The sequence below is a fragment of the Mastigoproctus giganteus genome, chromosome 11 (assembly GCF_048544385.1).
Source record: "Mastigoproctus giganteus isolate SK-2022 chromosome 11, ASM4854438v1, whole genome shotgun sequence".
Lineage (NCBI taxonomy): Eukaryota > Metazoa > Arthropoda > Arachnida > Uropygi > Thelyphonidae > Mastigoproctus > Mastigoproctus giganteus.
Window position 1 is genome coordinate 138,394,256 of NC_143585.1, and position 25,653 is coordinate 138,419,908.

Sequence of the window (25,653 nt, forward strand, 5' to 3'; positions counted from 1 at the left end):
AAATTTTGCATATACAAATTCTATATCTAGTGTATCAGAATGACACCATATTGTAGACAATGCATAGGAATATGATGTCTGCATTTGCTGACTTAACCAGTGCCTCAAAATCATTAAATATATTAAGCTCCTAGCATTAGTATACAACAGTCAAGGTACTACCTTTTTATGTTTATTACCACTATAACTCATTCCATTTAGCTGCTTATAGCAGTACTTTCATTTAGGAATTTTACTTCCCAACTTAGCTTCTCATTTATTTAAATTATTGCTGACATCGGTACATCTTTCTACCAATGTAAGGCCTCATACAAGAAATCTTAAGGTATATGCAAGCATTCCTTTGACCTGCATTATCAGATAAATATGTATATGTATTACCCCTGGTCCCCACTAAGTGCAGACCATGCTGGTAAAAATTTTTCCCCAGTAAACCTTGCAGACACATACATTCTAACCTAACTTGCAAAAGTTTTTCAGTATAGTCCTATATTTTTAATTCAACAAAATTATCAGTTTGTGTTCAATAAACATTAATGCTCTCTTTGCTCCCTTTAGACTGAAAATTTGAAGAAATTCCCTTGGAATTCAGATCCATAAGTTGAGGAAATCAATGATAAATAAATAAATGTGGAAGATATTATTTCATTAAAACAAGGCCAAATTAATATTTAAATGCATATACAGGTAACCATGTATAACATGGTTATTTGGTGCCTACAAAATCTCATGTAATATGAAACCGTGTTATACGGGACTAAGAACCAGTACAAAAAGGGGGGTTACGTTCCAAAAGCTAACAAAAATATACCACATTTTTTTTCTCTATCAGCAACTAAATTTTTATAATAGTAATACAGTCTTGTCCTCGTATAGCACGATAGTTGTGTTCCTGGAAACCCTCGTGCAATGCAAAATCGTGCAATATAAACAACAGGTCCTATGGGAAAAGTAGGGTTAGGTGCCGGCCACCCAAGATTGAACACAATCTTGGGTGGCTGGCACATAACCAAAACATTACCAAACACAATAAATAATCGTAATAAAATACTTACGTATTTTATTATGATTAAAATACGTAATAAAAATATTATAATTTTTTATAATATTTTTTATTATTATTTTATTATAATATAATATAAAATACCTAAGTATTTTTTACGAATAAAATAGTTACGTATTTTATTACGACTATTATGTAATAAAATATTGCTAATGCTTTTGCTTCTATCGTAAGCAAACTTGATTTTTGTTTGATTTTCTATCCAAACAGATGACAGCCGTTCCATCTCTTCCAATTCTTTGTGTCTTAATCTAATGGATTTTAATTACACTGAGTTGTTCTGTTCCTGCTATGAAATTTTTTATTTTCTCTGCATTCTTTGTAATTCTCGGCGTTGCCTCATTTAGGTCTGCAAGCACGTGCAATATCACATGGTCTTTCATTTCGCTCAAAGCGTTTCACAATTTAATATTTTTTCTCTATCGACAGAGGCGGACTGGCCATAAGCCTGACCGGGGAAACCCCGGTGGGCCGGAGGCCGGTGTGATTTTGGCCATAAACCGTAGTATGAGGTCACTATAAATTTTCCCGGGTAAGAATTAGATCCAGTCCGCCTCTGTTTATCGATATTGCTTTTCTTTTTCTCTCTGAATCTGTAGTGTCTTCACCAGGACGCTTCCTTTTCACACCTTTTAAGTATTTTACTCATTTTTAGGGAATAAAGCACAATTACAAAATGAGGAGGCACGCTTGATACACATAAACAAAGCTGTGCGCGTGTAGCAACTGAATAAACAACACCGTAAAGGCAGAGATACACTATTAACACTTCACATTTCACTAAAACACATTTCTAGGGGTGACTACCATAAAACAATAAAAACAATTTCCAGTTGCGTTTCGGCTAGTGGAATCTGTTATAAACTGGTAGTAAACTCGATCTAATTGCATTTGCGATTATACCGATAGCTGGAATTGTGTTGGTTTTTACGTTATTATGGTGAAATGTGTTTCCCCTTCACTGATATAAAAAACAAATACATTTTCAGAATCTTCTCTTAATTCTATCGTGTTGCGTTCGGTTGGGGTGACTGTGCGTTCGACTGCCATTTCTTGTAAACACGAAGGCGAATCGTGCATAAGCGAATTCGGTTCGTGTTATATAAGATATCGTTCCCCTATTTATAAATCGTAAACTATTTATAAATCGTAAAATCTATTTATAAATCGTAAATCGTGTATGATCGAATTCGTGTAATATAAACACGTGTTATACGAGGACCGACTGTAGCTTAATATTTTAACTTTATTTTTATAATACAGTCGATCCCATTTTTTGGGACACATCGGGACTAGTGCACTTTGGCCCGATTAAGCAGCTGCCCCAAATTATCCGAAGTTTCACGTAAATAGTTAAAAATACAATGCCCCCAACAATTGGTTCACTGTACAATCAAATCACCTTACGATGGGTCACCATTGTAAAGTACCATTCACTATACGTTGTGTAATAAGCGCCGGTCATAATAAGCGTTTGTGAATTGAATTTTAATTCAATTAAATAGCGATTCTAATTAGCTAAAATAGGAGGAATATTATCCACAGGCTATAAAAGTAAAGATATACTAAGTACAAATTTACCCTTTATTACCTTACCAATTAAAAAATTAAATGATACGTGAAATTCAGAAGAATATACGTGATAATCAGAAGAATTAATACGTACTGTAATATGTACATACTAACTAAACTAGTTGGCATTTCTGTTCACTGTCATTTGTGGGTAGGGGTTAAAATTTAAAACAGTAAAAAGATAAGCAATAAATAACAAAGAACACGGCACACACAAATTGCAAGTAACACGATACGTGCAAGTGAGAACGGAGTAACAAATTACGAAGCTTTAAAAATAGGAATGAAGAGAAGATTCTGAAAATTATTTTTTTTATATGATTGAAGATTCCATAGAAGTGTAAACACATTTTACCATTAATAACCCACAGAATTCCAGTTGTCAGTATTATCGCAAATTCAATAAGATCGAGTTTACTATCAGTTTATGATAGATTTCACACTAACACAAAAGCCCAATAAACAGGTGACTGCTAATTGTTTTATGGTTGTGACCTCCAGAAATCCGACCGAACTACGTGGTACGGTCGGAGACAATCGTAGGGTAATCTTCAGTGCTGCAGTCTCCTGCCCCGATTAAACGGCATTTTGTCCCAATTAAGTGAAGTAAACCCTGGCTATTTGATCGATTGGGTTATGTTTTTTAAGATTTGCCCCAAATAAACGGCTGCCCTGATTAACCGGTGGCCAAAATAACTGGAATCCACTGTAGTAGTAACTTAAATAGTAATAACTGAACAAATCTTACCTCACAAACTGTGAAACATATGTCAGATAATGTACTTTCATTTAATTTTCTTTCTCTTCATCGCTGCTAAGCACAATCAAACGATAACGTTTTCTCTGTTGATCTTCACCTTCTGAACTATCTTCTGCAGCATCTTGATTTCATGTATCTTCTGATCTCTTCAAAAAATCAATAATCTGGGTTTGTTTGCTTTTTCTTGATAGATTTTTGTAAATTTCATGGTATGGAGCTAAACATTTTTGAAGCTCCCTTTTGAACTTTGTGCTCCTTTCAGTTGAAGGATCTGCATTCAAAAAATATGATTCTAATTGCTCGGCTAACTTTATGCCTTCCCATATGCTTTTTAGTGTAAAATTTAGAACTTCAGAATTTTCTTCTGTGCTATCATCCTCTGAATTGATTTGGTTTACCTCCGATGCCATTTCCACCAAATCTGCTTCACCAGCCTCTTTTTCTACTAGTAATTCGTGAACGTCTTCAGTAGTCATATCATCAAAACCTTCTCCTCCTACCGACTTAGTAAGTTCTACTATCGCACCAATTCTATTTTCTGCAGGTTCGACCATATTTCCTGAATGAATTGATTCTGGTCGTACATTTTTCCAACACGCATTTATCATTGACGGTTTTATTTCTCTGAACGATGAAACTATGATTCCGACACAGTCCACAACTGAAAAATGTTTCCATGCCTCCATCACTTCAATAGATTCGGAATAATTTTTTTCCAAAATCCATTGTAATGATTTTCTGATGTAATGAGATTTAAAGCCTTGATCCAATGGCTGAATTAAAGAAGTTGTATTAGGTGGTAGGAACATTATTTCAACATTTGGATGACTTAAACATTTTGGATGGCCTGGCACGTTATCCAATAGTAATAAAACTTTTAAATCTAAATTTTTCTGCTTTAAATACTTTTCCACATCTAGCACAAAACAATTTAGAAACCATTCTTTAAACAAATCAGTCTTTCCAATATACCGGTAATGCATTTTTATTTACACCTTTCATTAAACAAGGATTAAAAAAAGGATCTATAAACCATCATAAGTTTTATCATGTAATCTCCTGATGTGTTACTGCATGTAAGTAATGTTAAATGATCTTTTGATGCCTTAAAACATGGGACAGTTTTCTCTTTTTTTGAAATAAACGTTCTGTTGGACATTTTTTTCCACCAAAGGCCTGTCTCATCGGCAGTGAAAACTTGATGTGGTGTGTATCTATGCTCTTCAATAATTTTTTTAAATTCCTCTGCATACTTCTTGGCAGCTTCATTATCAGCCGATGCACTTTCCCCTTGAATTCTTATGTTGTAATGAGAAGTGGTTTTTAAATCGCTCAAACCAACCTTTACTGGCAACAACTCCAGGTTAACAGAAGATTCTCCATTTTCTTTTAAATGAAATAAATTTTTAGTGCCTTTTGTTTAATTACATTTCCGTCTAATGGGATCCATTTTTTATTACTATCGTCAATCCACATGCTGAGTGCTTTTTCCATTTTTTCAATTATTGGTACTCGGGGATGAGCTGTCATATTTACAGAAATGAAAGATCCTGTAGCAACAGCAGTTCTAATTTTCTGTTAATTTTTCTTTATGGTCCAGATTGTTGCTTCATTTAAATTTAAACTTTTTGCAACGTATGATACCTTTTTCCCTTTTTTAAGACAATCCAAAATTTGTATCTTTGATTCTAAAGAAATAAAGTTTCTTTTGAGTGGTGCTTTTTTGCTTTCCATGGACATAATTTAGGGCTGGAATTTAATTCATAACAAAGAACAAATTTTAGTAATACATACCCGGAAAAATGAATAATTCATCAAATAAAAACCAAAATAACCTTACAAAAACTTTAAGTCCCGAACTGCACACTTTGAAGTCACAATTTTTTATGCTTTCAAACACGCACAGATCCCAACCCAGGGATCTCCCAAAAATTACAGTGGCCCCTCACTTTACGATTGGTTCACTGTAATCAAATCACTTTATGACAGACTCTTCATAACAAAATATGCTTTAAATGGCATTCCTAATAAGCTAAAATAGGAGGAATATTATCCACAGGCTATAAAAGTAAAGATATAAAGCACAAATTTAACTTTATTACCTTACCAATTAACAAAGTTAAAAGATACGTGAAAATCAGATGAATATTTTCCAGTTAGCAAAATAAAAATAAATTTACGTTCACGTACATAGCTTAATTAATATGTACTGTAATATGTACATACTGACTGATATTTCTGTTCAGTGACTTTTTTCTTTTTTTTTTGGTTGTAAAATTTAAAACTGTAAAAACGATAAGCAATTAACAACAAATAACAAGGCACGCACAAGTTGCAAGTGAGATACAGAGTAATGAGTTTCTGAAAATTATTTATGTTTTTATATAGTGGAATATTTGATGGAAGGGGAAAACACATTTCACCATAATAACGTGAAAACCCACAGAATTCCAGCCATCGGTACTATAGCAAATGCCAGAAGATCAAGTTTACTACCCATTTAATAATTAGATTATAGTAACAGAAAAGCCCAATAAAACAGAAAGTGCAAATTGTTTTATTGTTTTATGGTAGTAACCTCCAGAAATGTGCTTTAGAAAAATATCACGAGGTGATGACTAGCGAGTCAACAGTGGGGACTCACAAAATGGAATGGAAAAGTTGAAAAATTACATCCAACATAACAGAAGGGTTTTCCCAGCACAAAAGTGAAAAAATACTGTGTTATGTGAGATTTCCTGCAATTCTCAAACCGTGTTAGAGCGAAACCGGGTTATATGTGGTTGCCTGTACGTTATATAAAGTTCTTCATTTTTTTAGAAAACTTCAAAATTCCATGAAACAGCAAGCAAAACACGTCTCAGGACTAATGACAAGTCTGACTAGTGATAAGCAAAGCCTCCATGATTTACCATATGTCACGGAGGCCTTGTTTTCTAATGGATGAGACTGAGTTTGAGACAGCAAGTAATTGCCAAGTAGAATAACAGACCCAGGGTTTTGGCAGTTATTCAGTTATCCATTCCTTCAGGAAAGCGTAGGGATGTTTTCCTGAAGGAATGGATACTGGTGATTCATCTGTGAGTTAAAGTCTCACAAATGAATCAATTTTGTGCAAGGAAACAGATTGTGAGTTACAGTCTGTTTCCTTGCACAAAATGTTACATGCATGTATGTAAATTGTCACTAGCTAATGATGATAAATTCCTGTTAAAGGTGCACAGAATGAGATGACCTTAAGTCAAACTTTGCTTACTAACTGTTGGTGGTGGTTATTGGGCTTTAGACACATCAATGACTTAGATCATATCAAGCCGTTGTGTAATGTCTGTGTAAGTGTGTGTTAACAGGCTGAGCTGCATATTGTGCGGGCTACAAAGGCTGAAATAATTCATGGGAAAACCTTATTCCCTCCACATAAGGTTGGCTAGGGCCTTGAATTAAGATGAGTTTAGAAATTCCTCCAGTCATTGACATGAATTAAACCCACAATGCTCCAAATGAGTGACAAGTGGCAAAACTATTACAATGTTACAAAGGACTTTGCTTACTAGTGGATGTAAATGAGTCTCTGAGCCAGAAAGTGGTCGCCCTGGAGAGCAACAAATCCAGGGGTTTAGCAGTTATTAAATTATCCAGTGTTAAACCAAGGGATGCTGTCCCAGAGGACCAGGTACCTGCAATGGATCATTAAATGGAGAATATTCTGGTTCTAAGTGAAGTAATTTTATTGGATGACCCAATTATTAGGCAGTGCAATGAAAATTGGGAATGCAATCTGTAATCCAGACAGACAGAATAGATAGAACCAGGTTACTAAAAGGCACTAAAATTGATAATGTCACTAACCAGTTGTTGGTTCTTGAGGGAACTAGAGGGTGTATAGTTATACATTTGGGAACTGACTTAAAACAAAAATGAGTTGATGACTTGGTCTAGAAATATAAGATCATGCTAGAAAAAAGCTACAAGATAGGTTGAAATGTTATTGTATCTGTGATTCTATTCAGGCACAATTGGATACTATGTGATAAAAGACTTGTGGGTTAACTTGTGAGACTTGGCTTATGGGGGGGACGTTTTTATAGCTTAGCCTGCCCTAGCTAATAGAAGAGGTTTTATTTTCTAAGGATAAAATTCATTTGGCTAAGAGAAGTGCAAGGGCCTTTGCTAATACCACAGAGGCCTAAGAGTCCATCCAAGTAAACTGCTTGTGGGGAAGGGAGGAATAAAGAAGTATCTGGGAAGATTCAGATTAAAAAAATCCATCTAATAGTCATGCTGTGATTATCAAATCCAAAAGGAAATTCAGCAGTTTATACTGTTCATCTATCCAGACAGAAGAAAATCCCAATACTTTCAACAAAAGTGTGTGTTAACTATAAAGAATCAGCTACTGTCATCAGATGGTAACAGTAGCTTATTGCTCAGCTAAAGCAAACATCTTTGCTGGGAGAATCAGCTATATACAGAATTTGAAAAATCAAATTATACACATCTGTCATGCATATATATGAAATATGCATGTTGTCAGGATACAGACAAAAGATCACACTGAGTTGTACAAATTTTATCTCATAATTTTCTTTTTATGAAAGAAAATTACCACAATACTGTCTGTTCAAATAGGTGCAATAAGCACGAAACAAATTTATGCAAGAGAGTTGATCTAAAGGTTACTGTAAATAATCTTTATTACAATAGAAACACTATCTTATTTTATGTGTAAATAAAACCGAAGAATGTTTTTGAAAAAAAAATTATATATTCTTTCTTCAATGTGTAATGCATCTATTAAAAAAATTTCAAGGAAAATTATCTATTGGCAGCCAATTAAAATTTCAAAACTGGTATAACTGCTATATCACAGTTACACTAGCTAATGGAAAAAAAAAAAAAAAAGTTTGCATTACTCACATATGAGTATAACTGTTTCTGGGAAATGATACTGCTTGATCTTGTTACAAAACTTCTATAAAATGTCTATTGAAACTTCCAAAAACTGAAACCTTTGCAACAGTTGTAAAGGTTTCAGTTTTGTTTTGTGTTCAGAGGAAAAAAGTGGACACTCCTCATAACAAATGTTAGTTTTTTGAAAAACAGTTATCACATAAAACAGAGTTTTCATTAAAAAAAAAAAATACAGTTATCACATATTCTTTCTTTGATGGGTATTGCATCTATTGACATGAGTACAAGGAAATTTATCTGTTGGCAGCCATGTTATAATCTTCCTAAAATTGACATGAAACTGAAATCTTATAATCCATCTTACCTTGCACACAAAAAAAAATTCTGTACCAGGTAAATAATGTATCCTGCTGCTATCATGTTTTACATTTAAGTCATTAGCAGGCATTAAAAACATTTTAATTTTCAGATATTAATAAAATTCATGGATAATAATATAACAATATTTTTATTTGATTAATAATAATTAAATATCAGTTACTGAAAGTATTGGTCTGTGATGACTAAAGTAGGATGTATAATTTTTACATTGAAGAGATTTCAGTTCATGACTAAATACACCATCTATAGTTCTACCATTATGTGTTGTGTAGTATTTATCAAAAGATCTGATAACATGTCCAAGTTGAAGAATGTTTTCATAAATGTGCAGAACTCTTTTCCAGCCTCAGAGTTTAATTGTAAAGAAAAAAATTACATTCAATCTGAAAACACCAGGTGACTTGAAACCAGATGAGTCTTCGAATTAACGCATTTCCCAGTTTCTGAAAGTTTTTTGTATCTTACAACTTTAATATTTCTGTTTCTAAATTTCTTAACTTTCTAACGATATGCTATACATCCACATTATCCCAATTTATTAAGAGAGAAAATTTCCTTCATCACATGTTCATATTTTCGGCTATTCGGGAAATACCACTCCAATTTTCAGAGGTTTGAAAGTTTTTCTTCTAGTATAGAGTTAAGATGAAGCTCCGTGCAAAATTTCATCAAGTTTGGTCCAGTAGAAGATAAATTATTGTCGCCATCATACAAGTATGATTCCAACAATACAAGTTACAAGAATTTTCTTCTGATGAAGTGACAAGTTACAAGAATTTCCTTCTGGTGAAAGCTGAAGATGACGTCACTTCCGTAACGCTTTTTGCATGATGGTTTTTCATTACAAAATTTTTGGTAAACGCCAGTAAAAAAGTTTTAACGTCAAAAGAGCATCTCTATTCATAAAAAATTGTTTGAAATTTGTATGGATACAAAATCATTCTTTTATATGTATTTGACTTAACAAAATTTCAATGAAAATTTTTTATTGGCAGCAGTGTTATATATAATCTTCAAAAGTCAGCATCAAATCAAAAAAGGAAGGAAAATGAATTTGAATACTGAGTAAATGCAATTTTAAAAAATAAATAAATAACCACTGTGATTAAAAAATTCTGGTTTTGAGAACTAGATAGTAACAAGGAAAGGAAAAAATTTGAGAAATTTTCATAAATGACAGTAAGCTATTGTGTTTCCTTTTGGGTCTCCTTCTCGGATCTCTCTGACCCAGTTGGACTACATGTACAACAATTGTAAGTGTGGCTACTATCAGGTTAAGGATATTGACCAAAGTTACACTTGCATCCTTCTCAACATTAATTGTGGATACTTTGTAATTTTATACACATGGAAAAACTTGAATTACCCCCAATCTCTAGCAGTTATACATAACTGCTAGAGAAAAAGACTTCACCCAAGCCTTTTTCTGTAATGTATAAATAACTATAAAAAACTTACTTGGGTAAATAACTATAAGGGGTGTATTAGAGTAGTAAAAAGACTTGATAAAAATACATTTTACCTGTCTGTATAGTAATGCCAGCACTCCTGGCATTACTATACAGACAGGTAAAATGTGTAAATAAATTTTCCTACATGTATAAATAAAACAAATGAACTTGAGCTTCTGATCAACTCACCTATCACTGATATTGTAGGAATCACTGAAACATGGTACTATCATAAAACAGAGGATGATGAATTTCATTTTTCCCAGAGCCACCTGTCTGAGTTTTGATGTTGAGTATGTAAGGGGTTCAGTGACTAGTGGTAAAAGAAAGATGATAGTTGGGGGAGGGGGGGGAAGAGTTAAAAGCCAAGCAATTCTAAAGAGTATGATAAAATCTCTTTGGGCAAGCAAAAGCTAATGTATGATTATGGCAAACCTTAATTATCTTAAGAGATATAATATCATTAATTATTCTCTTTACGAGTGAAATCACATTAAAAGGTAATTAAAAATTCAGTAAAAAAAAAAAAAACTCACCTTATTATATCCAAGAACACCTAATATAGCCAACATCATACCAAAAAAGTTGAATACTGTAACAGGATTACGAAGTAATAACAATGATATTGTAACTACTGATATTCGTTTTGTAGCACTACAAACTGAGTACGTTAAAGGAGATACCATTGATAATATACTGAAGGCAACTATATTCTGAACAAAGTTGCAGGCACCATCAACAGTTAATAGGAAGATGACAACAAACTTGTCAGTATTCTGAAGCTGAAGAAAAAAAAAAAAAAATTATACAAATAAAATTACATCAGATCCTCATTATTTTACTTAAAAGTTAAAAATATATATAAATGCCAACCTGCATAATTCAAGTAAAATCAGGATGAAATTAATTTCTAGTCAACTATCAGTATCACCAGTTGCACTGCAAAGCATTTTTTAGACATGTTCATGAATGCAAAAAAGCACCTATTATCTAACAATATGCAACAATTGAACCTCCAATGAATTTTTATTGCCTTTTCATAATCCACAAATGCCAGGCATAATGGTGTTTTATATTCATTTGCTTTCTCCATTAGCTGTGACATTACGTGAAGGTGATCCATAGTTGAGAATCCTGTCCTAAAGCCAGCTTGTTCTTTTGGTTGATTCTCATCAAGTATTCTTTCTAATCTGTTAGTAATGACCCTTGTGAACAACTTGTAGATGTGGAATAACAAGCTAATTGGTCTATAATTTCCAATTTCTGATTTATCTCCTTTCTTATGCAGCAAAACTATGATTGCATTATTCCACTTCTTAGGCATCACACTTTTTCTAATGCATTTTGTGAAGAGTTTTGCAAGTTTTTGTGTCATGTCTTTTCCTCCCAATTTTAATAACTCTACAGTAACTTCATCTTCCCCCGGGGCTTTCTGATTCTTCATTTTCTTCAACGCATGTTCTACCTCATCAAGAAGGATATTACGTATGTTGTATGTTACTAATTTGCAATCCATCTTCCCCACTGCTGGCATCATTCCCTCGCTCCTTGTATAACTCTTTATAGTGGTCTTCTGCTATTTGAATTATACCTTCTCTGCTATTTATAAGTACACCATCACTATTCTACAGTTTCAGTATCATTTGTCTTTCTGTATTACTGCTCATGGCTGCTAATTTAAATCCTTTGTTTTCGTTTAATGCTTGTTCTACTTTTCTTTGTTAAATTTTCTTATGTTTTCTCTGAGTCTCTTTCTAATGGCTTTGCATAACTCAGTATACTCAATTTTCTCCTTGTCAGTGTTTTTCTTACTCTTCATTTGTCGTCTTCAGTTCATCATGACAAGTGTTTCTTGACTAATTTTTTCTTCTTTGGATTTCTTTTTACCTATAGGTTTCTTGGGCACTTTCAGAAAGTTGTAATATTCCTTGTCGATATCTTGGTCCTGAGCAGTCTGCAGAAGCTCAAACTTGTTCTTAAGTTCCAGTACATACTGCTCTTTCTCCTCTTCTGTTATCTCAAAGACCTTTGTATTATTTACTCGAGTCAGTTTTTTTTTCCTTTCTTTTCTTACATCTATATTAAGTGTGCATCTTACCATTCTGTGATCACTTCCAACATTTACCTTGTTCAGGACAGTAACATCATGTGTCATGTGTTGAAGAAAATGAAGAATAACAAAGCCCCAGGGGAAGATGAAGTTACTGTAGGGTTATTAAAATTGGGAGGAAGAGACATGTCACGATATATCTTCTGTTAGTGAGGATGAAGTCAATTTCATTAGTTGTTAATCCATTTGGGCTCTTCCATGTCCACTTTCTGTTCACCCTTTTCTTGAAAAAAAGTGTTCATTACTGACATTCCTCGAGATTCTGCAAATTCGACAAGCCTTTCATTTCTTTCACCAATTACAAAATTTCCTATAGTTCCCCTTTCTGCACTGTTTTGTCTCTTTCCAACCTTAGCATTGAAGTCCCCCATAATGATAGTGTAGTGAGTTTTCTGTTCATCTAGAAGATTCTCAATTTCGATGTACATTTCTTCAACCTCTTCATCATCATGGCTCGATGTTGGTGCATAAATCATTATAACCTTTAGCTTATACCTCTTAGAAATTCTGAGTAGTAGTCTCGACACCCTTGGTGATGATGTACTTTTGAATTCCAAAATGTTGTTTTTTATATCTTTATGGATCAGAAAACCAACTCCATCTTCACTCCTTTCACTGTTTTCCATTGGTGTACAGCAGATTTCCACTTGATAAACTTATAAGTGATTCATTTCTTCTTCTTGTTTCAGCCAAACTGATGATATTTGAATTCACATTTTCTAATTCCTTTTCCAGCTCTAATATTCTGTCTTCACCGATGAGCGATCTTACGTTGTAACAGGCCAAGTTCAGTTTCCGTGCATGGCAGCCTGGTAGTACCCAGAGATTCTTAGCACCCTCTGCTTCCACTCTGATCCTCTCGCTGCTGTAAGAGGGGGAGTGAAAGCTGCTGGGGACTGAGGGCCATTTGTTTCGTCTTACTGTCATGTGCTGGAGGGTTTGGGCTTTTTCTCTTCACGCTGACCAGGCATCTTCAGACCATTAGAACTATTCAATTTGAATGTGGAGGTAGGTGATAAAATTTTTGCTAAAATTTGAATATGTGACACTGTTGAACACTACAGAAAATTTGATTCCTGCTAAGTGCTTATTCAACCCTAACTTTGTTGTGCCTACCTCTCCCCAGTTTTGTAACTCAGTTTTTATTTTCACTTCTCTTAACACTTCAGAAAAAGAAAGTTTGGGTTTCAGTGATCTGAGCAACTTTCAGTCAAAATAAACAAATTCTTGTATTAAGAAAAATGAATTTAGTTAAAATGCAGTGAGTGTGCTGATAAGAAAAAAAAAAAAAAAAAAAAAACATGATTATACAAATTCTGTTACTTTTTGTTGATACTTTTAAGGAACATTGCTCAGAAACAGAGAGAGGAGAGAAAAAAAAAATAGAGCAAATGCACAAAGTTATATAACTTACCAAAGATTCATCAGTAATTATAACCCTGAGGTCAATCATGACCCAAACTGGAATGAAAAAGAATAAAGCAAGTCTTGCTAAAACATGCAAAAGTTTTAAATGATGAATTCCAGTCTCACCCAAAACCTACAAAAGAACAAAATAATAATAAATAAATAAAATATAAATAAATAAATTTTAAAATCATCTCATTCTGCTTTTTAATTCATTAAATCTACGATCAGTATGAAAAATCTATGATAAATATGAAATAAAGTTACCAGAAAAATTAAAATTTTATATTAAAAAATACATAATCATACTAACAACTGTGGTTCAAGACTGACCAGGACTTTTATTACAAAATACAGAAGATACCAGAATTTCCAAAATCACTAAACTCACTACTCTTTTTTTTTTTCAAGACATTGTCCCTCTACACTGACACTTTTCTGCCATATTAATGGCAGAAAGGTGTCAGTGCAGAGCAGCGGTTCTCAACCGCTGGTTTGCAAAAGTGTTCCAGTGGGTTCACACTAAAAATTCTGTAATGGCATCTGCTTAGATTTACATAGATATATTATTCTAAACTACAAAATGTAACTAATAATAAAAAATAAAGTAAAATAAAATTAAATAAAAGTAAAGAATTGCCAAAGAAAGAAACCCACAATTCCTTATAATTAGTTTACTATCTTACCAGTATAGGTACTTTTTTTTTTTTAGAACCTGTGGTACTTAGTACCATGCATGGGTTGAAGGTTAAAAAGATGAAAGAAGATACTTGTTGACACTGGACTTGAACTTCTATAGATTGTAATTTTCAGGAAATACATATGGATGAAGTTGTTCCAGAAAACGGCAGTTGAGTGAATAAACGAAGAAGATGAAGAGTTGGTTCTGTGAGTTTGAAGTTGGACAGTAAATGGATGTTGGCGGCACATGTTCGGACTATTTAGAAAGGGAGAGAGAGAGCGGGAATTATAGAAGCCAATTCAGAAGAACAGTGCCCATGCAAGTATCTATAGAAAAGGCATGCAACAGAAACAGAAAGTCTATGGAGACAGAGAATGGAGAGACTCTGTTAGAGACGAGACATTAATTAACCTAACTGCCTTCTTTTGAATGGAATCTAGAAGCCTGAGAGAGGTTTTTGGGGCACCACCCCAGATGTGGAAACAATATTTCATTGTAGGGCGGATTTGAAATTTGTACAGAATGAACAGCTGTTTGGAAGAAAAGTAACACAGAGAGCAAAAGAGAAAACCAAGTGTTTTAGATGCAGAGGAAGCAATATTTGTAATGTGCTTTATGCCAAGAGAGATTAGAAGTCAAGGTAATCCCCAAGGTCTTGCCTAGAAATCGGAGCATCGTTAAAGATAAGCAAAGGAGCAGAAGAATCCTTTTTGTGATATATAAGACAGGACTGAGTTTTAGAAGGATTGAAATTAAGTTATCTTTTCCCCACTGGAGAATTACCTGAAGGTTAGCATTTAAGGATTTCGCAGTGGATACTCAAGAAGTTGAAGCTGTTTGAGCAAGACAAGGTTTCTCAAACTGGAAGGTGGAATGCAATGTGCTATCGTCAGCAAAACTATGGATAGAATTTCCTTAATATAGAAGATAGAATTCATTAATATACAATAGGAAAAGAGTGGGAGAAAGAACTGAACCTTGGGGAACACGAGCATTAGTGGAAAAGTTAGAAGACAGAGCTGTCTAGCATCACCCGCAGTGAGCGGTCAGAAAGAAAACTGGATATCCAATTACAAAGAACAGCTAGCAAACTACAGGATGGCAGTTTATTTAGAAGACTTTTATGCTAAGCATGATCAGAAGCCTTTGAAATGAAAAGAGCAATGGCTTGATTTTCACCGAACTTTTCCATTGAATTTGTCCATAGATAGGTAACAATAAGATATTGTCAGTAATCTGTAGTTTAAGAGTTGGTGGTTAATTGATTTCTCCATTATTTTGGAAAGAGTAGAAGTAATCGCAATGGGATGATAATTGGATAGAAGGAATTTGTCACCCTTTTTAGGAACTGGCTGGATATGAGCAAATTTCCAAGCAGAAGGAAAAACACCTCTGGAATAAGAAAGTGAAAAAAGATGACATAAAACAGGAGTAAGTTCAGAATCACAGGTTTTGAGAACAAGCGGAGAAATACCATGAGGACCTGGAGCTTTCTTAGCATCAGATTCATCAAAATCCTTCTGACATCCTCTTGACCGAAGACCACAGGAGGCATTGAATGGAGTAAGTGTACTGGGAATGGTTTGAAGTGATTTACCAAGATCATCAATACATGAGTTGGAAGAAAAATAGGATGCTAGCAAGTCAGCTTTATCTTTGGCTAATGTGGCAACAGAACCATCTGGTTTTGTCAGATGTGAGAACGAAGATGGGCAAAAATTGCGGCCAATAGATTTGGCAAGAGACCAGAATGCTCAGCTACCATTTGGACAAGAAGCAAGTTTTCTACTCTTAACCTGTTCGAAACCTGTTTGGACTGATTAATAACTACTTTACGAAGTACAGTATAAATAATACTTAATAATAATTTTTATTATTATGTAATGTTGCTTATAAAAATGTAATACTGGAAATATTTTATAATAAAAATTCAGAAATATTATATGATTTCAGAGAATATAGGCTTAGTGGTTCGCATTAAAATATTGTTGAAAGGGGTTCGTGATAAAAAATATTACGTTGAAAGGGGTTCGTAAGTTAAAAAAAGGCTGGGAACCACTGGTGTAGAGGGACAACAGTCCTGCTTGGCATGACTAAAAATAGGCCAATTGAATAGCCATCTCAGGACTTTCTGCTCAAGTTCTTCATCTCTCAAAAATTTCTGGCCTCCCAGGTGCTCCTTCATTGGCTCAAATAGGTGATAATTATTATGAATTAAGTCCAGACTGTAAGGATGGTAGTTCATGATTTTCCAGGCAAAGATTGCTGATGTTTGGCAGTTTACCAAGCCTTTTCTCAAAACTGTAGCATGCACATTATTAAGAAGCAAGGTACTTTAATACTGAGCATTAACTGTTGCACAAGGTGCCAGAAAACTGACAAGAATCAACCCATTTGACACTCGCATTTATCTTGCCAGAAAAAGGTTGTGTTAGTATGAAAGAGCACCACAAAGAATTCCCACCACAAAAAAAATTTTGAGTAGTGGGATGCTTTGTGGTGCTGCTGTTCCACACTGAAGCAAGAGAGGCAATTACTGATGGACACTCACTGTTCAAAAAAGTGTGTACATTGTGGTTTTCAAAGATGCTGAAAATTGATCAGAAGGCACATGTTGCTGCTTCCATCAAATATCTGAGCCACTTTAAACTAGATGGGAAATGTGAATGTGGAAATATGGGTAATGTGCAGTGAATAGTGGCTTGTGATGAGATGTTAACAATGTGAAATTTTCATTGTTATAAACGATTCCAAAACTAGGTGCCATAAATTCAAATTATGGGGGAAGGAGTTTAGATTGTAGGAAGCTTTCTTTTAGCCATTGTGTTGTTGATTATTGGAATAAGTTACTTCCAGAGGAGGCTGACAGCTTGGGGAAATTCAAAAGTCAACTGGATAGTTCTCATCTCAGTCAGGAATCACATAATTAGTCTATTTTAACATGGTTAAAAAGCATTTGACTGCAAGAAGAGTTTAATGTCACATAAGTTAGTACAATAGCATGATTTCTATACTCATTAAACCAACAGAAGTTGTGCAGTGGCATCATTACATGAAATCTCATACTGTGAATTCCTTCATGAATTGCTTATCTCATTATACCTCGAATAAGTAATGCTACCCCCGGTAGAGAAGACTGTTGTCAATTATTCTCAGTGGGTACCACACCCAGATAGCCATTTCTGAGTTATTTGCCCTCTCATCAGAAAGTGGTACCTTCCACTAGTTTCATTTTTTTTTTTTTTTTTTGTTATTATTGTCATTCATTTTATTTTTACGTATATATTATGTGCAAGCCAAAAGTTTCAATACTGGCTCTGCAAACCACATTTAGTAGATAGAGTGCCATTAGATACTGCTCAACTAACTGATTGTGAGCTAGTGTGGTAAGTTTTGTGCCAATAGGACATTATGCTTTTGTGCAATTGGTGTTTAAGTGTGTCTTTGACTTTAAATCACCAGTTCTACATTATAGCTTAGTAAGATGGCAGACTTTAAGGAACAGCCAATTTGCATCAAATTTTGTCATAAACTTGGGAAAACAGATTTGGAGACTTACAAATAAGTATATGGTAATGATGTTGTGAGTAGAACAAACTTCTCAATGGGATTCACGTTTTCAAGACAGCCAAACTTTAGTTGAGGATTCTGATGCTCAGGTCATCAAGTTGGACCTATGAAAATGTTTAAAAAGTGCATTGTTATCCATGAGGACAGACAGCATAAGGTTAGCAATACTTTTAACATTCACCTATAACACACACCTACTCTCAATTTTGCTTTCCCAGTGCTTATGTCACACCAAACAGACTCAGCATTGCATTGTCCACCAATATCAATTAGTAGTAGTGGCATGTGATGCAAGAAAGCAAATGTATGAGCTTATGCAGCATCAGCCAAAAAAAAAAAAAAAAAAATCACACCATTCCCTCCAAATGCCTGTCCAGTTCCTCCTTAAATTTATTCAACCTATCAACTTCCATGACAGATGGAAGTTTTGTTCCAGCAATTAACCACCCGCTGGCTAAAGGCAAATTTCTGCACATCTATCAGAATTCAGCGTGCTGAACCCATTCAAGGCCTTATACACCTCAATCAGATCACCACACAGGTGCCTAGTCTCCAGCCACTGCAATTTGCAGAACTTAAGCCTCTCTTGATAAGAGGATCCCTTCATTCCCCTCACCAATCTTGTTGCCCTTCTCTGTACACGCTCAAGTAAATCTACATCCTTCCTAAAATGAGGCCTCCAGACCTGTACAGAGTACTCAAGGCATGGCCTGACCATTGGCTTATACAGAGGGATAATCACCTCCTTTTCCCTGCTAGCAAAATTCCTATATATCATTGACAAAACCCCATGACCTGCCCTGGCAGCCTGTCTGCATTGCTCAGAAAACTTCATATCAGCCTGCACAATTACTCCCAGGTCTTTTTCATTTTCTACCACCTTAAGTGTAGTACCACACAGTTGGTACGTTTCTCTGGGGTTACTTCTACTCATATGCAGTACTTTGCATTTGTCAAGGTTAAACTTCAGTTGCCACTTCTTAGCCCATCTGCCCAAATTATCTAGATCCTGTTGCAGTAGCACACTGCCATTACTGTCATTAACAACCCTGTCAACCTTTGTATCATCTGCAAACTTTGACATTAAGCCTGATATTCCTTCATGAATATCATTGATAAATATACAAAACAACAGTGGACCTAACACCGAACCCTGTGGGACACCACTAATAGCATTAGTCCACGAAGAGCAGCACCCATTGATTACCACCCTCTGTCTTCTCCCACTTAACCATCCTTTTATCCCTTGTAGCAACTTACCTTTAATACCATTCTGCTCCAATTTGTACAATAGTCTTCCATGCGCAACAGTGTCAAAAGCTTTCCTGAAATCCAAATATATGATATCAAAATTATTTTTTGCATCCAGTTCTTTTGTAACCACATCATAATATCCTATCAAATTTGTCAGACAAGACTTTCCCTTAACAAACCCATGCTGTGTCCGAATTATTGCTGCAGTCTTGTCTAGATGATCCTGCAATGCATCTTTAACCAGCGACTCCATTATTTTACCCGGAACAGAAGTTAAACTAACTGGTCTGTAATTACTCGTGTCACCCTTCGATCCCCTTTGTGAATTGGGGATACATTTGCACATCTCCAGTCCGTGGGAACCTCCCCTGAGTCCAAGGATGCTCTCATAATTATGGCTAAGGGTTTGCTTAGTTGCTTTGCCGCCTCCTTTAATATAACTGGATAGATCCCATCCGCCCCAGGTACTTTTCTTACGTTTAACTTCAACAGTTTCTCTTCCACTTTGCTCTCAGTTATTACAAAATCATTTAAGTATCCTGCTACAATTTGATAACCTTCTGCCATTTTAAACTTTAATAATTCCTCACGTGTGAATGTAGATGCAAAATAGTCATTCAGTTTGTTTGCTATCTGAGCAGGATCATCAACAGTCGAACCAGCGATGTCAAGTGGACCAATCAGATTCATCCCCTTCCTTTTAGAGTTTATATAAGTAAAGAAATCCTTGCTGTTTTTCTTAGCATCTTTTGCAAAGGATTTCTCGTAATCTGCCTTCGCCTGCCGAACCTCCTTTGTGACCTGATTACAGATTAACTTATATCTGCCATAAGCTTCTGAGTCGCTTGATAATTTATATGCATCCCATGCATTTTTCTTCTCTGTTACGAGTCTCATTAGTTCATTTGACAACCATTTAGGCCTAAATCTTGAACAATATTTCTTAATAGGTATGAAACTTTTAGTAGCATAAACGATTAATTCCTTGAATGCTTTCCACTTAGAATTTACTGTTGGTAACATCATCAGTTGATCCCACTGTACAGAATTTAAAAACTGTCGGAGACCACTGTACTCGCCGTCACGGAAGCAAAAACCCTTTCCTTTACCCCTGATGGTAACTAAATCTTTAAGTAAATCCCACGTCAGTACACTGTGATCACTGCCACCTAGTGGTTCTTTTATCTGCAAATTCCTAATACATGAATGATCACTGCTGATAACCAGATCAAGAGTATTACTTTCTCTGGTTGCCTCTCGAACATGCTGCTGCAGAAAACAATCATCCAATAAATCCACAAAAGAATGACTAGTGTGTGAGTGCCCAACCCACAAGTTCCAGTCAATATCTGGGAAGTTAGAATCCCTCATTATAAGACATTCCGATTTACTAGCCCACTCTATTTCTCTGTACAATTGTTCACTGTACTCATTCGAGTCATTAGGCCTATAACACACTCCTACTCTTATTTTTGCTTTTGCAGTGCTTATGTCACACCAAACTGACTCAACAGTGCACTGTTCATCTATATCAACTGGATGCACTTCTTTTGATTTTATGTTTTTCTTAATTAACAGCATAACATCTCCTCCTTTCCTATCCTGTCTATCCTTTCTGTACACATTGTACTCCCCAAATTCCAGTTCGGCATTCCTTATATCAGTGTGACACCATGTCTCTGATATCCCAACAATATCCGCCTTTGATGTCTTGACAAACAGTTCAAATTCATCAAATTTATTTACTATACTTCTAGCATTGGTATACATGCAAGTATACATGCACCTATTCTTATTCTTAGTTACTCTAACACATCCCATATACCCACCTGTTTCACGATGACTGCCACCCGTCCCTGAAACCCCCAACACCCCTCGCTCCAGGTCACTACTTATTCTAATAGAAGTTGTGCAAGAATCACCTTCACCTCTGCCTACGGCTACTGTTAAACTATTAGTCCTTGTATCCCCCCAAGCTTTCAGTTTTCCGACCCACCCAACACTGCCTCAATAGCATCAGCAAATATTCTTGCACCCTTTCTATTTAAGTGTATCCCATCCCTGTAGAAGCAGTCTCTCCTGTTAACAAGTACAGTCCAGGCTGAAAAAAATTCTATCCCTTGAGCCTTGCACAATCTTTCCAGCGCCGCATTGATCAACAAGGCTCTCATCATATACTCCCTCCTATCATGTCTGGGCAGAATTTCAGACACTTTCAAATTCAACCCTAATTCACGGCTTTTTTTCATCAGTGACCTGTACTTGTTAAGTAATTCTGCCGGTCTCCTACTTTTGATTTTATGTTTGGATGGACTTCCTTAGATTTTATGTGTTTCTTAACTAACAGCCTAACCCCTCCTCCCTTTCTGTCCTGTCTATCCTTTCTGTACACATTGTACTCCCCAAATTCCAGTTCTGCACTGCTTATGTCTGTGTGACACCATGTCTCTGATATCCCAACAATATCTGCCTTTGTTGTCTTGACTAGCACTTCAAGCTCATTGAATTTATTAATATACTCCTAGCATTGGTGTACATGCAAGTATACATGCACATGTTTCTACTCTTAGTTAATTTACTACTCTTAAATTTCTACTCTAACACAGCCAATGTATTTACTTGTTCCACTATGACTCCCAGCAGTCCTGGAAATTCCCATTGTCTTGCTTTCGAGGCTGCTGCTCAATTGAATTTCAATAGAAGTAGTGCAAGGATCACTTCACTTTTACCTCTGCCAGCGGCTACTGTTAATCTATTAGTCCGTGTATCCCCCAAGCTAGCAGTTTTTCTGACCCATCTAACTCTGCCTCGATAGCCTCAGCAAATATTCTTGCATCCTTTCTATTTAAGTATATCCCATTCCTGTAGAAGCAGTCTCTCCTGTTAACAAGCACAGACCAGACAGAAAAATTCTACCCCTTGAGCCTTGCACAATCTCTCCAGAGCCGAATTGATAGAAAAGGCTCTCATCATAACTCCCTCCTGTTCTCGGTACCTCAGCGCAGTACCTCTATCAAAAACATGAAGCGGGGTGCTACCGATTATTATTATTATTCCACCCCACACAAGAACACTGTCTCCACTGTAAGTGTCCCTTTCTCTGATGTTGGATGTCTTCAGATGAAATAATGTCTAGTCCGTACGCTAAAACAGGACTCATCAGAGAACAGAACTGACCCCATCTGTCAGGGCTCCAAATCACATCACATGTTCATAGTACCAGTTTGTATCCCACTAACCCCCAAAACATTGGGGTTAGTGGGATACAAACCACTGGCTTCCTTGTGTACAGTCTACTTGAATTGAGCATTCTTAATACAGTCCGGTTGAAAAGGTCTTCATCTGTGTTCGCAGCAACCTCAAGAGACAGCTGATGACAGGACATCGTAGGATTCCATCAGCTGTTAGAGCCAGACAGTGGTCTGTTCTGGTTGACATACCCCTCAGGCGACCCTGGCCAGCTCTTCTTGTAATGGGTCTGTTTCCTGAAACTGCTTCCATAGTGCCAAGACAACACTGCATGACACATTAAACCAACATGCCACCTCTGCCTGCGATTGCCCGGCTTCAGGTCATCTAATGGCCCACTATCCTGAGTACTGGAGATGTGGCTATCACATTGAGCAAGCCAAAAAACGAGAATGAAGTGATATGGTCACAACCTGTGTTTTAATAGGCATGATAATTTGCATACCAGGTTGCCTATAATATCAAATATTTGTCTTTGGCGACACTGTTCACAATAAAATATTCATGAAAAACATTTGTTCTAATAATTTTGTCAAGCAGTGTATTTTGGTACTTACATCTAATCAACTTATCCAAATTAATATAATAATTATTACAGATATTTATATAGCATCGGGACTACCTTCTAACCAGTGTTATTTCTAATTCACAGCATAATACAGGAATTTGCTAGTGAATATGCAATTATTTGAACACTTTTCATTTCATTGTGGAGGTTCAAAAATGCCACAAATATGCTACTTGTATCTTGTCCAATAATGACTCCCCCCATATAAGTGACATATTTCAAATTATTGTTAATCTATTTGTTTATTTAATTATTATTATCATTTGAAATGTATATTTCATATTTTGATTTTTACCTTCTTTTACTTTTACTATTCTCTTATTTTTTCATATTTTTCTTTATTTCTCTTATCACTGGCATTCAATACACTGACCATTGTATTTAATTTAATATTCAGTCATTTAAATGTATATATTTATACTACATTCTTCTTATACATGTTTTGTACTTTAAGATTTATTTCCATAACCTATGCTATTATTTACTTTTTCCATTGTTAACTATATCATCCAGCTATATACATATTATTTAGGTACAGGTGACCCCACTTAATGCTGATAATTTGTTCCTGAAAAACAAAGTGCTAAGTGAATCAGTGCTAAGTGAGTGCCATATTCCCATAAGGTAACATATGTATTTGTGAGCTGTGGTCTATTCCATAGGATATTTTCTAATCAATAATAAATAGTAGTGAAAATACACACAAATGTCAGTTAAAAATATTTAATATTCAAATTTTTGTACATATAAAATATTCTACATTACATATGTATATAATTATGTGGTAATTAACTAACTAAAACCATGAATTTATTAATCTGATGACCCTGTGCGCTTGAGTTTTCATATTTTCGGACTGAAAAATGTGTAGATTTTGGGTTGTGCTTTGGCCCTCTTCCTCTCGTTGTACAACGTCATGTAGGGATTCATTTCTTTCTTAAAATTTCTTATTACCTTGGCACTTCGTTCCATGTCAGGGTCATTCTCCCGGAAATAATCACACATTTTTTTCGATGTGTTCAAAATCTTCACTAAGTCCTTTTGCAGTCAGCAACTTCATTGGTTCCTCATCAGTAGTATCTTGATCATCTTCTCTCTCAATAGCAAGTTCTTGTTCTTTTATCATTTCCATTAGTTCTTCATTAGAGAGGCCATCCCTGTCATTGTCATCATCTCTTGTATGTCATCATCATCAATTTCGTCTAATCCTGCTTCTTTTCCAAGCTCAACAATTTGCGTTTTAACATTTTCAACAGAATCATTAGGTTCCTGATAATGTTTTTTGCAATTCTTCCAAACTTTCCTCTACACTCCATTCATAGTTTTCTGAGTCACTTCATCCCAGGCACTTGAAATGTTGTAGATGGCGGTTTTAATGTTATACGATTTCCAAAACCCTTTTTGGCTCGGTACATTTTCAATGTTGATAGCTTTAATAGCGTGGGAAAAGGTCTTCCTTATGTAGTACGCTTTAAATGTGGCAATTACACCTTGGTCCATTGATTGGATCAGAGATGTAGTGTTCAGAGGCATGTAAAAAACTTTTATATGATTGTTCAAGTCTTCTAAGCTCTCTTTGCTTGGGTGTCCTGGTGTGTTGTTCATGATGAGAGCTTCCTTGGACTCAGGGGAGGTGCCCATGGACTGGAGATGTGCAAATGTGACCCCAATTCACAAGGGAGGATCAAAGGCTGACACAAGTAATTATAGACCTGTGAGTTTAACTTCTGTTCCCGGAAAATTAATGGAGGCACTGGTTAAAGAAGCACTGCAGAATCATCTAGACAAGACTTCAGTTATAGCTCGGACACAGCATGGTTTTGTTAAGGGGAAGTCTTGCCTGACCAATTTGATTGGATACTATGATGCAGTCACAAAAGAACTGGATGCAGGGAATAACTTTGATATTATATACTTGGATCTTAGAAAGGCTTTTGATACTGTTGCACATGGAAGACTGCTGCACAAATTGGAGCAGTGTGGCATTGGAGGCAAATTGCTGCTATGGATAAAGGGGTGGTTGAGGGGGAGAACAGAGAGTGGTAATCAATGGACACTGCTCATTGTGGACTAATGTTATTAGTGGAGTCCCTCAGGGTTCAGTATTGGGTCCTTTATTGTTCTCTGTATTTATAAATGATATTGATGATGGTATATCAAGCTTAATGTCCAAGTTTGCAGACGATACGAAGGTTGGCAGGGTTGTCAAGGACACTACTGACACTATGCTGCTGCAACAGGATCTGGAAAGGTTGAGCAGATGGGCTGAGAGGTGGCAAATGAAGTTTAACATTGACAAATGTAAAGTACTACATATGGGAAACAGCAACCCCAGAGCAATGTATCAACTCTGTGGTACTACACTGACAGTGGTAGAGAATGAAAGGGACCTGGGGGTGGTTGTGCAGGCAGATATGAAGTTCTCTGAGCAGTGCAGATGGGCTGCAAGAGTAGCTCATGGTGTATCGTCAATGATATATAGGAATTTTTCTAGCAGGGATAAGGAGGTGATTATTCCCTTGTATAAGGCAATGGTCAGGCCACACCTAGAGTACTGTATACAGGCCTGGAGGCCTCATTTCAAGAAGGATGTAGAGCTGCTGGAACGAGTACAGAGAAGAGCAACAAGATTAGTGAATGGAACAAAGGGGGTGCTCTTACGAAGAAAGGCTTAA

General features: G+C 35.7%; 1 protein-coding gene across 1 annotated transcript in view; it reads right to left on the reverse strand.

Annotated features, from left to right (window-relative positions):
• The window catches only part of LOC150078468 (solute carrier family 35 member E1 homolog), a 77,834-nt gene that overhangs the window by 1,942 nt on the left and 50,239 nt on the right, over positions 1-25,653 (reverse strand). Inside the window, exons 4-5 of the mRNA XM_090384578.1 lie at positions 13,663-13,788; positions 10,675-10,920 (exon numbers count right to left, since the gene is read on the reverse strand). Of these exons, the coding sequence (XP_090240704.1) occupies positions 10,675-10,920; positions 13,663-13,788 (372 nt within the window). The remainder of the gene's footprint in view (positions 1-10,674; positions 10,921-13,662; positions 13,789-25,653) is intronic.